This window comes from Patiria miniata, unplaced genomic scaffold (genome assembly GCF_015706575.1).
Source record: "Patiria miniata isolate m_02_andy unplaced genomic scaffold, ASM1570657v1 HiC_scaffold_17, whole genome shotgun sequence".
NCBI classification, from domain to species: Eukaryota; Metazoa; Echinodermata; class Asteroidea; order Valvatida; family Asterinidae; genus Patiria; species Patiria miniata.
The window spans coordinates 8,225,499-8,240,029 of record NW_024037055.1 but is presented as its reverse complement, the minus strand read 5'-3'; the positions used below and the strand labels follow the sequence as shown (position 1 = coordinate 8,240,029).

Genomic DNA, 14,531 nt, shown 5'->3' with positions numbered 1-14,531 from the left:
TTTTACAATCGTTGACGGAGTACTTGTGCGCGGAATCCATAACGGCTTCTAGTTTTGGTCTTGCGATACGTCGACGGCACAAACTCACATCTGAGCGTACCTGGGAGCAACTGTAGTCCAGGATCTTGGTGTGAGCGTGGAGGGCTTGGTCCATGATGTCCGTGGGGACGTCCTGCTGGTGGGCCAGCGCCCAGAGCAGACCCAGGACCTTGTGGGCCATCACCCCATCCTTGTCGTCCTCGGCTAGACGGCGAATCAACTCCAGGAGTTTCTCCCGCTGTTTGGTGGACGCTGTCGACCAGCTCTCCTGCAAAAAGGAAATTAATTTTTGTTTTATTTTCCCTGGTCCTAAAACACAAGTTTGCTAAAAAATGCACGGGCATTTTTATTTGTCAGAAATCCTCGCGTCAGTGCAACAAAGTCGTAACTCCATTCTGCAACAAAGTCGTATCTCGCGCGAATACGCTCCGTGCAACAAGGTCGTATCTCGACGTCCACTGACTTTGCGTGTACATCCGGGTTATTTTAAGCGAGATACGACCTTTTGACATTCTAAAACTCGCGTTTTGCATTCAAAACTCCATTCTGCAACAAAGTCGTATCTCGTGCGAATACGCTCCGTGCAACAAGGTCGTGTCTCGACGTCCATTGACTTTGCGTGTACATCCGGGTTATTTTAAGCGAGATACGACCTTTTGACATTCTAAAACTCGCGTTCTGCGGCGTTCATGCCATTTTAGGAGATACGACCTTGTTGCACTGACACGACGAAATCTAACAGCGTCTTGTGTGTAATTTCTCAGAGCATTCTGGCAGAGAGTACTGCTTAGAATGTAAGAAAAGTAAATAAAAAAAGATGAGAACCTTACCTGGAAACAGTCAAACAGATGGTCTAGCTGCTCGGGTGAAAAGTCCCAGGCTAGCTTGGCAAGAAGGTCGTGGACATTTTTAACAATAGCTTCATGTTTCCCAACCTAGGAATATTAAATGAACAAAAGACGTCACGTTAATTGAGTGGCAGTTAAAAAGGTCTTCTAAAAAAATTAAAAACATGAGCTCAAAGGCAATTTTATCCAACTAAATGAAAAAGGGATGCAGTTACTCAAAATTAGACCATTCGTTTTCGGTTACATTTCAGACAAACCAGAGAAGAAAATTATAAAGCATAGTTTTCTCTAAAAACAATGAAAAACAAGAAAAAAACAAGCGTATGAAATTTTCAAGTAAATTTAAATTCTCCCAATACAACAAAGAATAATTCTGACATCATTCACAGGCAACCATCCAAATTGTCAACATTATGCTCTTTAACAAACTGTTACCAAGGTTACCGTTTCTATGGAAACTGCCTACATCTGCTCACCTGAGCGGCCCATATATTGTCTAGATCCTCCATCGTCAGGGCTTTTTCCTTAATGACGAACCTCAAAATCTTCTCCAACTTCTCAACATACTGTGAGCAAAAAAAAAAAAGCAGGACAATTACTAAAATTATATTGCGTAATGGAATTTGCCAGAAACATAGAAGCCTATTTTAAATAGTGCTTGGACATTTAAAGATCGTCCGGTGAAACAGCTTCACAATAGTGCCCTCACTGCCAGTCAATATGTGCATATTACACAAAAGGGAGTACATATATAAATCAGGGAAGCTTATTTTAAAGGGAAGATACAACATTTGCAAACATCAAAAAACGAAATGATCAAATTATCACGAAATACCTCACTGAATTGCTAGGGACAGTCTAAAGCATCCTGTAAAATCGTGGCTCCTGGTGTGCTGACATTTTCAAGAAAAGTTGTATTTTTCCAACGCTGGTCGGCCAACCAGCGTTGGAAAAAAAACTGGCTTTTTTCAAAAACTGCTCCTATTTTTTTCATATTTAGTTATTCCGCATTTTCTTTGCAATAGATTACACATCTGTGAAGGGTTACAAACCTGCTAGAAAGATTCTTTGACCTTACAATTCCTCAAAGTCTTTACGTTTCTCCGTTTCATCTTAAGTGGGGTCGGGGAACCAGCGTACAAGAAAATGATTGGTTTTCTTGGTTTTTCCAGCATAAACAAGCCCAAAACGTGAAACAAGTCAGTTTAACAATATTTGCTATAACATACTGATCCTCCAAATCCATTTATTTCTGAAATTTGCAGCAAAAGCAAATGTTGTACATTCCCTTTAATCGGCTTCCGACGTTAAAGTCCTTACGGGAAAATAGCTTCACAATAGTGCCCTCAATGGCAATATGTGTATATTACACACGAGTGTAGCTATATAAATCAAGTTCCATTGTTTACCTAAGTGCCCTGACCTCTAACCTTTGACCTAAGCCTTACCTGGGGTTGATGTAGACTGTCCCTCAGGACAATTGAAAGCACTTGGTTCTCCTGAATCCACTCCTAAAAGTTAAAAGACAGACAAAAAGACTTGTTAGAATTCATGTTAGAATGTTCCTACTTGCAGCCAATCCGCTCCGTTCACAAGTACCCCCTCACCGGCAAAGAAAGAACAGTTGGGGGTGACCAACCGACGCCATCTTGCCTGGCTGCGATGCGCGGCCGCACAGTACCACTGCGTACATAGTACAAATCCCCTGGTGTACGTGCGTCACACACAAGGAACGGTGCCCGTCAACCAGCTAAATGTCCCGCCCATGGAACATCGTTGCTAGGTAAAAGGGCGCCCTCTTTCGTTGGCGCACGGAGCCCATACTTACAGCCATTCTCTCCGCAGTGAGCCACTCCTCTTCCTCCATGCCGCTGTGTTTGTGTGTGTAGTACGACACGCTGGCGATGACTTTGTTGACCTCGTTCAACGCGTTCATCTTACCGTTGAAGGAGGAAATTTGTAGAAGTCTACGACAATGTCAGAAAAGAATTACTTTTAAAGTAACTGTTTGGTTCCAGTACGCTGGAATTAATTTAGATGCGTGAGGATACATTCTACACTTCAATTTAAATCATACTTTAAAGCTACAGTCCATCATTTGCAGCTATCCAAAAAGTAACTGACGTAACTATTGTTGAAAAACATACTTGGTTGAAAGATAGTAAGGGGACTAAACTCTCTGTGAAATTATTCTTTCTGGCAAGATGTCATTTTTAAGAAATCAAAAAAAGAATGCATTTCCAACAGTGCGTCTTAAGAAGCACCAATGGAAATTTCCGTTAGTAGTTCGTTTTTTTTATTCGGCGAAGGGCACGCAGGCCTTGACACGACGCACATGTGCGCGTGGTTGCTATAATTCGTCGGATCAGTGCGCGACATCGCGTAGATGCAATCAGCTCAGTGAGAACGTGTCTCGGACGCTGAATTCAGGCCCAATTCTAAACATGATTCAGCAACTTTTGATTTGAAATCGAGATCCTAGAATGCTGTTTTTCTCGGAATATACAGCTGAAGCTGAGCTGAAACTTCATCAGGTTAGTTGTTCAGCACCCTTCTTTAGATTTTGAGCACGTTTGTTGCTTCAAATGAACAAAATGCACAAATTACAAATGATGGACTATACCTTTAAAATTTGATAATGGTTTGTGAAAATGTTTGACAAAAACTGTACACATTTGTGGTTTTGAATAAAAAAAATAAAAAATTATGTACTCTATTATCAACAGAATAAACAAAAACATAACAAACATTTTGTTTTTAATCAGAATTTCAGAGAAGACGAATACAACGCTTCGTCACCTCAATTCGGATTTGAAGGTTTTTGGTTCCCGATACAAAAATAATGACTAATATTTTGAACAAAAACTGTTTTCCATATCGTACCTCAGAATCATCTTCAGACGGAACATCTCCAGATTCTTGATCTTCTCTTCTTGGTTGGGTATTCTGGACACTAAATTCTTCAGGGACTGCAAGAACGGATTGAAAAAGAACCCAGGAGACTTAAAATTAGTCATGCTTTGATAGTAACTGGCATAGAAAGACTCCAAATGAGGGATCGTCTCTGCCGAGCTCTGCAAAGTCCTCCCAAAACGTCTTGGTGGTTTCAGGTCTAGGAGGGGGAGGGCGATGAAAAAAAAGTATTCCACGGAAGTACCTTAATGATGGATGTTAGCGCGTCGTTCTTCGCTTCATTCTTGGATTCTTTCTTCAGCTCCTCGTCTGTTAAATTGTCCAAGTAGCTCACGATCTGATCCTAAAGCAGAGACATAATTGAAAGAAATGCAATCATTATTTGAACTTCTCAACTCATGTACAATTTTGAGCCTTCTGTGATATTAATCTAGTGAGTGAAAGTGTCAAACTTATGAAAACAAGAATCAGTTTTTTTTATGTATATTCGCCCTGAACATGGTTAGAAGCAACTCCAGGTTAAGAGCTACAAGAGAAATTAAAAGAAGAGTTGGTACTAAGGAAAACTGAATGTAGGAACCAGCATTCCGCTTGAAACAGGACAGATCATAGGTTGGAGGGAAACAAGAACCAGGCAAGGAATTCCAAAGAGATGCAGCACATGGGAAAAAGCTATTGGAATATCCCTTTGTTTATTGTCAGCGTTTCAAACAGTAATCTTCGTTCATCTTTAGGGGATTTCCAAATGATGAGATTTATTTGCTTACCACAACTGGCATGAAGTGGCTCTGAATGATATGCGTAGTCAGGAGCTCGAAGCACTGGCCCCATGGCCTAGGCGTCGAGAAATAAAAAAAAACGGACACAATTATTAAAACTCTCCTAGTAGATTAAAGGGAAGATACAACATTTGCAAAAATCTCAAAACGAAATGATCAAATTATCATAAAATACCTTACTGGATTGTTAGGGAATGACAGTCCAAAGCATCCTGTAAAATTGTGGCTCCTGGTGTGCTAACATTTTCAAGAAAAATCATATTTTTCCAATGCTGGTCGGCCGACCAGCGTTGGAGAAAACTGGCTTTTTTTCAAAAACTGCTTGCAAACTCTTTGCTGCAAAAACTATTTGCAATTGATTACACACCTGTGAAGGGGTACAAGCCTGCTAGACTGATTCTCTGAACTTACAATTCCCCCAAAGTCTATAAATTCTCCGTTTCATCTTAAGTGGGGTCAGGGAACCAGACTACAAGAAAATGAATGATTTTCTTATTTTTTTTCCAGCATCTACAAGCCCAAAACGTGAAACAAGTCATTTTAACAATATTTGCTATAACATACTAATCCTCCAAATCCATTTATTTCTGAAAATTGGAGCAAAAGCAAATGTTGTACATTCCCTTAAAGAAACAAATACACAAGTGTTGGTAAAATAACAACGCCCTTTTCGGTGATTCATTGAAGCAAATTTTCTTTCACAGAATTCAATTTTGTAGGGGCCTACAATAATGAACATGGAGTCTGGAGCCAAAGTTATAGACAAACCCGGGTTTCGGAAATACCTGTCAGCTGTTGCGATGTAGGATTTTTTAAATTTTTAATTATTTTTTTATTCTGGAGTGCTGTGGCCTCGTGGTTAAGGGCACTGGATTCGTGGCCTGTGGGTAAAGCTGCGGGTTGTGGGTTTGAGTCCAGCCGGGGTCATGGTGCGTGTGCCCTTGAGCAAGGCACTTTGTCACTCATTGCTTCTCTCCACCCAGGAGTAAATGGGTACCTGTGAAGGTAGAGATGGTCATTGTGATTGAATAAGCTTGCTTGCGCCTAACAGGCTGCATCGAGCTGTATACTCCCCAGGGAGCTGAGATGGTATATGGAATGTTTTATTGGCCCAATGATCAGGGGTAATAATAATACTGTAAGCGCTGTGATTTAGTTTACTAATAAGAGCGTTCTTAAATGCCGATTATTATTATTATTATTTTAACAGTGTAATACGCAGAAATAACCAGATGTATATTATAGCAACTTTTGTTTATTATGTACACTGAAACAAGTTGATCCACACACCAAATCGGCAAGGAAAACAGATTCTTGTGTGTGCTAAGTGGACGCTAACTCATTTTATCTTGCCGCCTATCGTCAGCATTTTTATTTCACTGACCTGACGAGAGCATGAATTATCGGCACGTTGAGGGGTTGCGTCTCGCTCAGAAACCGATTCTTGAGAGTGTCGAAACCGTGCAGGAGGCCGAACTGGTTGATCAGATCAACGAGCCAGCCCTGGCCAAAAAAAAAAAGGAGAAAAATGATTAACTTTCCTGTGGTTTGACCATTCAAAACACCTCAAAATCTGGGTTCTGGCAAATTGGAGGACAAAAAATGCAGGACCTTTTAAAATCCTCCAGAATTTATTGTTACTGCACTACCACACCTTTCAATTCCTTTCGAAAGGTATTGAAGGGCAACTTACTGAATTTGCCCACAGAGTTGCTTCACCTTCCGAAACCTTTCGAAAAGTTTCAAAGTTCCAGCACTATTTCACCTTTCAAAACCCTTTTAGTCAGGCAATTTTAAAATGTTTTGAAAGGTCTGATAATTCTCTGCCAACTGCACTGGGCATAGCAGGGTTAATGGACGGAATTCCTTTTCTGTTTGAAAAGAAACTCATACATATTGCTAAGATATTGCTAAGCCAATTATGCACCAAGCCAAAAAAATTAGCGGAGAACCAATCAATCAATGTACATTACATGTGATTTTGGCTGGTACCTTTTTTTGAGCTCAACACAAATTTTCCAAACTTAGCAAATTTATGACCTTTATCAGAGTGATGGAGACTATCATAATTTTGTTTTCTTTTTCATGTAAAAATACGTGAACAGTTATACATTTATTGTCTCTTTTAAGGAATTCTAAGACCGTTTTTGTTCAACCACCAATAAAAACCCAACAATTCCTGAAAATCGGACTTACTTTCGGAGTTCTGAGATCCGGGGGTCTTGCATATAGCTCATTACTGTTCATCTGTGAAACAATTCATTTATAAACACATTTATTAATTTTATTTTTTCATGAGTCCTTTTAAAAAGACAATCTCATAAAACATGAAGTTTTGGTGTTTTTTTTTACTTTCTAGTATTTTTTAATGATCAGATTTTCTCAGAGTGATACTGACCTGGGATCCTTGCGGGACAGATTCTGATTGACGGGTGCCGTTGTAAACATGAAATCTGGAATAAAAAAAGTTGTCATGATTAATTCAAATGAGGTATTCAAATACCTTCATTTGATATTTTACAAAATATGAAGGAAATCCTCACTTTGTGTTATATTAGAATTGGCTCAAAATCACTATATGAAATCACACTGCAAAATCGATACAAATAATCAGTTTTTTTCCTCCACCTATTTCTCCCAAAATGATTACCCAAAAGCATCAGTCCGAATCTGACTATCTGAAGGCACTGCTTAAAGGGACACTAGGTCCTGGAACAGCCCAATTGGGCTACAAAACACGCTTTGAACGAGATGATGTTAATCGGAAAGAACATTTAAAAGTAGGATATAAACATCCACACAACTATCCTTTCAAAACTGGGCGTTTTTGTGTTATTCCTGTATTATGTGTGCGAGAACGAATTTCGGGGTCCACTTTTGCGACCCCATAAATTCGAGCCGTTTGGATGCTAGTTGTGATTTCATTCGTATCGTGTTCGCCTTTTGCGGACGTTGAAGAAACCACTTTTTTTTGCATTGGTGATTGGTCACCGCGCGCTGTTCCCGAGACACACAACTTGTATATCGTACACTGAGAACGACACGAAAAAAGTATTCGTACTCCGTCATGTCCGATGTAAACAAGCAGGTTTTTTTCGTCTTTTCTCGGGAACGGTAAGATATAAGGTTTGTTTCCTTTCAACCAGATGTTTGAAATAGGCTAAGTAAACAATCCAAAACATAAAATTTTCGGGGATTTCAGGACCTAGTGCCCCTTTAACAACTTACTTGCACAGGGGGTTGAGGGCCATCGCCAGAAGATCTAAGAGTGGGAACCAGTCCTGTTCTAACTTGACTAGACACAGCAGGATGAGACGCTCTGTGTTCTTCATAATGCATCGCTACAAAACAAAAAAAATGACAATATTAAAACGGTCAGACACAAATTTTGAGCCATTTTACTTTGTTCTCAGGCGTCTAGTGGAGTGTCACGGCCTAGCGGTTAAGAGCACCGGACTCATGCTCTGGTGTTTCAGAGGCAACAGTGGCGTGGGTTCGAGCCCGGGCTCGGACACTTGTGCCCTTGAGCAAGGCACTTAACCATTATTGCTTCGTCTTTCGGATGGGACGTTAAGCCGGAGGTCCCGTGTGTTGTATAAGGCCTAACGCACGTAAAAGAACCCAGTAACACTTATCGCTAAGAGAAGGGGTTTGCCCCGGTGTTTCTGGCCTCCTAGTTATACTCCCTTCTGGAAGTCCTTAGGAGAAGAACCAACCGAGTACTGAATACCGAGTCTGACTTCAATACAAAAAAAATCCCTGTGTTTCACATTGAGTTTGTCCGAACTTGTCAGAAAAATTGTGTCAGATTTTTAAAGTTTTGGATGGCTTTCACAATTTTTGAGGAAGTGCGACCTAGTGGTTAGGGTTCGTGACTTAAGATCAAAGGGTCAGGGGTTTCGAATCCAGCTGCTGGCCATGTGTTGTGTCCTTGGGCAAGCCAATTCACCCCAACTTGCCTCTCTCCAACCAGGAGTATAAATGGGTACGGGCATTAGCTGGGGAGTAACCTGCGATGGACTGGCATCCCATCCAGGGAGAATAGAAATATTCTCAGTCGTTTCATGCCACTGAAGCCGGAGATAACGCCGACCTGATGGGCTATATTGGCTCGTGACAAGACTTTTTTTAACTACTACCTTTCCAACTTTTTTACAAATAAACTTACATGGATTTCATACTTCCAGCCACTCACGGCCTCATCAGTCAAGATCTTGGTGAAGGATGTGGTGAGACCTTCTCGGAAAAATCGCTGGCACGCTTCACTGCGGACATCGGTACCTGGGAATAGAAAGTTGATAACACAAAGTTAGGAAATTAAATTGATTTTTTTTTACCAATCACAGCCGTGATTATTCCTAACCTTCCCAAATCCTCCATTTGGTCTTGGGCCGGACCTTGTGTTGTTTATGCTCAGCCATATATAAATTTAGGCCTATATTATACTTGAAATCCTCCGCACTGCTCCAGGATGCCACTAGCTGTGCCTCAACATATTGACAGTGATTGCCAAAGGATTTTGCAGGATTGAGGCAGTGGTCACCCCTCCAAGGACCACATTCAAGAAATAATGGAGGATTTTACAGGGTTGAGGCTGTATGCTATTTTTACATGGAGGCAGTTGGAGGATTTTGCAGGATTGAGGTTACATCCTAGCAAAAAAACCTAGGGAGTTAGGGTTAATGTTTGACAGTTGACCAACACGCATGTACTCAAATGTGACGTGTGCCTCAGGAACATACAGTTCACGGTAATGTGGAAAGGCCCACATATCAAGACTCTTCTTACCTTTTTTGCAGAGACTTATTGAAGCATCCAGCAGAACCTCCAGTTCTCCCTTGGGTAGGACGGGTACCACCCAGCGCGGCTTGTTGATCATGTCGTCTAATCGGCTCAGCTCCTCTAAGGGGAACTCGGGCTCTTCCAAATCCACCTCCAGGTCGCTGTCGCCGCTGCCTCCCTGTGGGAAGAGAACAGCGTAGAAACAGTAAGCTTCCACAAATCTATCAGGTGACAGCTTTTAACAGTTAACAGGGCCCAATTTCACGGCGCTGCTTAACAGTTAGCAGAAAAGTTGTGTTTAGCATAGCAGAAAAATGTGCTAACCTTAAGCACTATTTCACGGCGTGTGTGTGCTAACGGTCGCGGGTGCATGGAGATTTCTATTGTTACGTCACTAAGTTAAGCAAATTTTTCCACTGAGGTAAGCATGCCTTTTGCTGTGCTTATGCTTACGGTCTCCATGAAATAGACGGAGGCTCTGTTAGCAGATAATCGTGTGCTTAGCAGCGCCATGAAATTGGGCCCTGGCCTCATATTGGTACAATTGACAGGCTGTGGTACTTTTGTTAACTGAGGGTACCATGCCTTGACTGACATTGATAGATGTGGTGGGTCAGCGCTGGTGAGTGCCTGTCAATGATGGATTTAACTCAGTAACAATGAAGGCACGAAAGGTTCACTCATGCATTCCAGCCAAACACAGGCATCACCCTTTAAAATGGCTGCTACACAAGCTGTAATGGTCAGCCTACATGTATCTATCAAAGCCCTTCTACAGGCTTTGACAGTTATACGGTTTAAAGCTATAGTCCATCATTTGCAGCTATCCCAAAAGTAACTGGCGTATTTATTGTTGAAAAACATACTTGGTTGAAAGATAGTAAGGGGACTAAACTCCCTGTGAAATTATTCTTTCTGGCAAGCTGTCATTTTGAAGTTATCAACAAAAGAAGGCCTTTCCAACGGTGCTTCTTAAGACGCACCATAGGAAATTTAAATTAGTAGTTCGTTTTGTTATTTGGCGAAGCATGCGTAAGCATTGGCACGACGCACACGCAGTTGCTATAATTCGTCGGATCAGTGCGCGACATCGCGTAGCTGCAATCGGCTCAGTGAGAACGTGTCTCGGACGCTGAGTTCAGGCCCAATTCAAAACATGATTCAGCAACTTTTGATTTGAAATTGAGATCCTAGAATGCAGTTTTTCTCGGAATACACAGCTGAAGCTGAGCTGAAACTTCATCAGGTTAGTTGTTCAGTATCCTTCATTAGATTTTGAACACTTTTGTTGCTTCAAATGGACAAAATGCACAAATTACAAATGATGGACTATATCTTTAATCCATAGGGGTTCTAGCAGTTGGTGACCAGCCTGTACAAAAGCTACGGGAGAGGATGTGGATAGATTTTTTGACGATCTGCAACAGTTATATCAGTAGGACAGGAAGGTTAAACTGCAAATGTGTCCTGATCTAGTGAAATAACTTCTGGCACCATTGTTTAACTACTAGCCTTGTTGTCTAGTGGATTTTTACATAAAAATTTAAGCCCTGCAAAATACACCAGGCACTTGTTTATTTGTGTCTTTGATCGGTTTGGGGATTCTGAAGGGAACTTTTCAGACCAGCTGGACACGTACCTGTGTATGTGGTTGCTGAGGACTGGGGGGCGTCACCGGCTGCGATTGCTGGCCTGGCGTCTGGGGCTGACTCGGCTGCTGTGGGTTGGTGTCTGTGGCCGGGTTGCCCTCTGACCCCGAGTCCCCGCCCCCTGTGGGGCTGCCTCGCATCCCTACTGTCATGCTTGTGTGTTTACGTTTCGATAACACTTGATGATGCTTGGGGGATAGTCGTGAGTGGCGATTGAAGACGTCGGACGCTTGATGTCATACCAGTACATCGGTACAGTCTTTCAATAATAAAAAAGTCAATCAATTTCAAGGAAATTTGCTGGTTATTGTTTCCAAAAAACAGTAATACGCCTTGGCCTACCTTAGCTAATACTAACCCTAACCCCCTAGGCCCTTGTTGCTTACAACCATTTTCAATCCTCCAAAATCCTCCAAAATTTTGCAACTCCGCCTAAATTTTAAAAAATTGTCAGACAGTCCTGCCTCAAAATGCATTCATCCTCAATCCTCCAAAATCCTCCTCATCCCAAAACTTTGCACTCGTGTTTAAATGAAGGATAACCAACGCCAAATCCTTCAAAATCATCAGACAGTCCTGCCTCAAAATGCATTCATCCTCAATCCTCCAAAATCCTCTTGTGCTTCAATCACCATTCATCCTCAATCCTCCAAAATCCTCATGTGCTTCAATCACCATTCATCCTCAATCCTCCAGAATCCTCATTTGATTCAATCACCATTCATCCTCAATCCTCTAGAATCCTCCAAAACCGCAAGGAGTATTTTGGAGGAGTGAGGTGGGTTAGTAGGCTTACCATAAGCCCAGGTTGGACGACGTCTTCATTGCATTACGACTGACGTCCAGGGTATGAACTTTGCTGCCATAGCCAAGAAAATTAAAACTATGGTGCATGGATGTGCAAGTCTTCACACAAGAAGTTCGTACTAAGGATATTTACAACGGAAGGGTGCATATGTGATTTATTTTCGGTAAACATGTCGCCCATGGACATATTTACTTTTTCTAAGCCAAGCATCTTTGTAATTCGGGATGGTTTTTTTTTCGCTATGGCAGCAGAACTTTATATCCTGGACTCTGTCGTGTGTACACAACAGAGGAGTCCAACCCGGGCTAGGCCTACCGGTGCCATCATCTTATTTTATCGATCTGTACTGAATCTCGAGTTGGTGTAGGGTAAGAGGGGGTATTTTCGACCAGGGGAGAATCTGACCACTTGCTATTAAGCACAAACCTTGGGTCTGACTAGCAGTGTTCTCCAAAATTAATGGTCGGTGCGCCGTCAAAAAGTGGAGGGGGGGGGGCGTTATAATTATGTTAGGGGTGCTATTTGCAGTCATACATTTCTTTACGCTAGGAGGCGCTATTTGCAGATGAACATGTAATTTATGTACGGATAACAGCTTTGAGGCCATTTTAACACAGTAACACTAACAATTAAGTACAATACTGGCTCAGCATCATCTTTTTTTAACACATCAGTGACCTGGGACTCTGAGGCAGTTTGGCCTTGAGACTTTTGACCCGATGGATTGCTACAATGGGCAGGCTTGTCAGTTTGACAAGTGTTGCATGTTACTGCTTTTGGCAGAGTTTCTGGCCAAAATATACCCTCGGGGGTAAGGGTAGTCCCACTTGTTTGTCTTTTTTATATTTTTTCCTTTTTTTTTAAAGCATGGCGGGCAACTTTTTAAGTTTGGCGGCAGCTTTTGAAGCTTGGCCGGTGCCTCAGAAAGCTTGGCAGGGCACCAGGTTATTTTTACAGGTTGGAGAACACTGGGGTTGATTACATGCTGCAAACAAAGTAAGTGCATGGTCATGTTATAAGTAACGATCTCACTCTCTCAGTTACACCAGGCAGTGCAGGTTTTCCTTATCTGGTCAAATTCTCCCCCTTTACCATCTGTTTACAAGTAACTGGGAATATATTCAACCGGAGGCAGAATCCCACCAATCGTTACTAAGCAAAAGCCTTGGGTCTGACTAGGGTTTATGCAATGCTGTAAACAGCAAGTACATGATCATGTAGTGACTAAATATGGTTAAGATCTCACTCTCTCATTCACACTAGGCACTTGCCAAAAAAAAGGCAGTGGGTATTTTGCCGGAGACGGCAAACCTTTAGTAAACGTTAGCTTGCCGGATAGGCACTGAACATGCGCAGTTACTTTTTTTTGTACTTGGACATTTTCCGGTGACAAATTTTAGTCTGGCTCTATGCCAACATTATCGTTGTAACTTCGTATTCACAAGATGGGAATCAGACCATTTTACAATTTCGGACTTTATTTCCCTTTAAAAAAAATCCTCAAGAGCCACAAATCCTAAAAAAGAAAATGTAATACCCTGCAATAAAATGTTTGAGACATGTTAAAATAATAAAAGAAGAATATTCTTATTTTTTGGGATGGGGAAAAAAACCTTAGAAATGTCGCCAGCGGGGATCGGTATCGAACCCGGGTCTTCCCGCTCATGAGATCCATTGCTTATCCACTAGACCAACATGACCAAGTATGCTACACAACTGTTGGTGGTTATTTAATAGTTATAATTCAGCCATATCTTAGAGAGTACAGCGCCCTCTGTTGATATGGATTGCCGCCGGCAAACCTTTAAACGTTAGCTTGCCAGCATTACCTCCGGCAATATATCCACTATAAAGTATAAGAAAAAAACTTCCCGACCGACCCTGAACATGCGATATGCAGAAATTAAATTGAGATCAAAAGGATGCTAACCAACAATTTGTTTTTTAAATTGTTCTAGTATATTACCTCCATGGAATAAGAAACAACTGGCCTATTCAGCATTAAAGGGCTACCTCAAAATCTAATGGGTCAATATCATGACGTCCGTCATGTCATGCGGTTCGGTTATAAATTTCCCAATGTTGAGAAACGCATAGGGAAAGCACGTACTCGGAACAATTTTGGGACAAGTTTCAACACTGCACGGATCCCGGCACTACACTCACAGATCATACATTATTTTCGCTTTTACTGATAACTAAAAGGCGAAGGATGTACCTTTCTGTGGAGCTACGCCCTTTGCAAGTTCCCTTCCAGTTGAAATGAAGGAAAAATCAGCTGGAAATAACTGGTAAACATGAGCGCGACCGCCCGGGATTTTGCCGTGCTTTCCGTCATGAAAAACGTCATGAGCTCATTTTTCCGGTTACCTAGAGAATATCAAGCCTCAATGTAAGTCTACAAAAGGGTGCAAAAATCAATTCAAATGATGTAAAAAATTATTGAGATGGCCTTTTTAATTTTTAATAAAATAAAAAATTTAAAAAAGGAAGTATTGCATTGGTATTATCATGGAGGGTATTATACAACGAAAAAGAACTGGAATTAATCTTTAAATAATTTTGGGGTGCAATTTCTAATACAACAGCAACTTGGAACTAGTCTGGCTTTACGACCTCCGATAAGTGCCATGAAAAACGCAGGCAGTCAAAATCGACAATGAAAAAAAAAAGGGTACACTAAATGGAGAGGCGAAGATCAGACCACTTTCTG

General features: G+C 41.4%; 1 protein-coding gene across 4 annotated transcripts in view; it reads right to left on the bottom strand.

Moving 5' to 3' along the window:
- LOC119723736 (probable ubiquitin carboxyl-terminal hydrolase FAF-X) overlaps window positions 1-14,185 on the bottom strand; it is a 51,761-nt gene extending 37,576 nt beyond the window's left edge. For 2 of the 4 annotated variants that reach the window (XM_038194554.1, XM_038194556.1), the window contains exons 1-16: window positions 14,037-14,185; window positions 11,001-11,269; window positions 9,368-9,539; window positions 8,748-8,860; window positions 7,808-7,920; window positions 6,978-7,032; window positions 6,776-6,826; window positions 5,964-6,082; window positions 4,568-4,634; window positions 4,045-4,143; window positions 3,771-3,856; window positions 2,716-2,854; window positions 2,336-2,398; window positions 1,364-1,453; window positions 870-974; window positions 89-307 (exon numbers count right to left, since the gene is read on the bottom strand). In XM_038194554.1, coding sequence (XP_038050482.1) covers window positions 89-307; window positions 870-974; window positions 1,364-1,453; window positions 2,336-2,398; window positions 2,716-2,854; window positions 3,771-3,856; window positions 4,045-4,143; window positions 4,568-4,634; window positions 5,964-6,082; window positions 6,776-6,826; window positions 6,978-7,032; window positions 7,808-7,920; window positions 8,748-8,860; window positions 9,368-9,539; window positions 11,001-11,162 — 1,653 coding nt within the window. In that variant the 5' untranslated portion in view covers window positions 11,163-11,269; window positions 14,037-14,185. Of the gene's footprint in view, window positions 1-88; window positions 308-869; window positions 975-1,363; window positions 1,454-2,335; window positions 2,399-2,715; window positions 2,855-3,770; window positions 3,857-4,044; window positions 4,144-4,567; window positions 4,635-5,963; window positions 6,083-6,775; window positions 6,827-6,977; window positions 7,033-7,807; window positions 7,921-8,747; window positions 8,861-9,367; window positions 9,540-11,000; window positions 11,270-14,036 lie in introns of those variants that run through there. The other 2 variants (XM_038194555.1, XM_038194557.1) reach the window with 2 other exon arrangements.
- Between the last annotated feature and the right edge of the window lie 346 nt (window positions 14,186-14,531).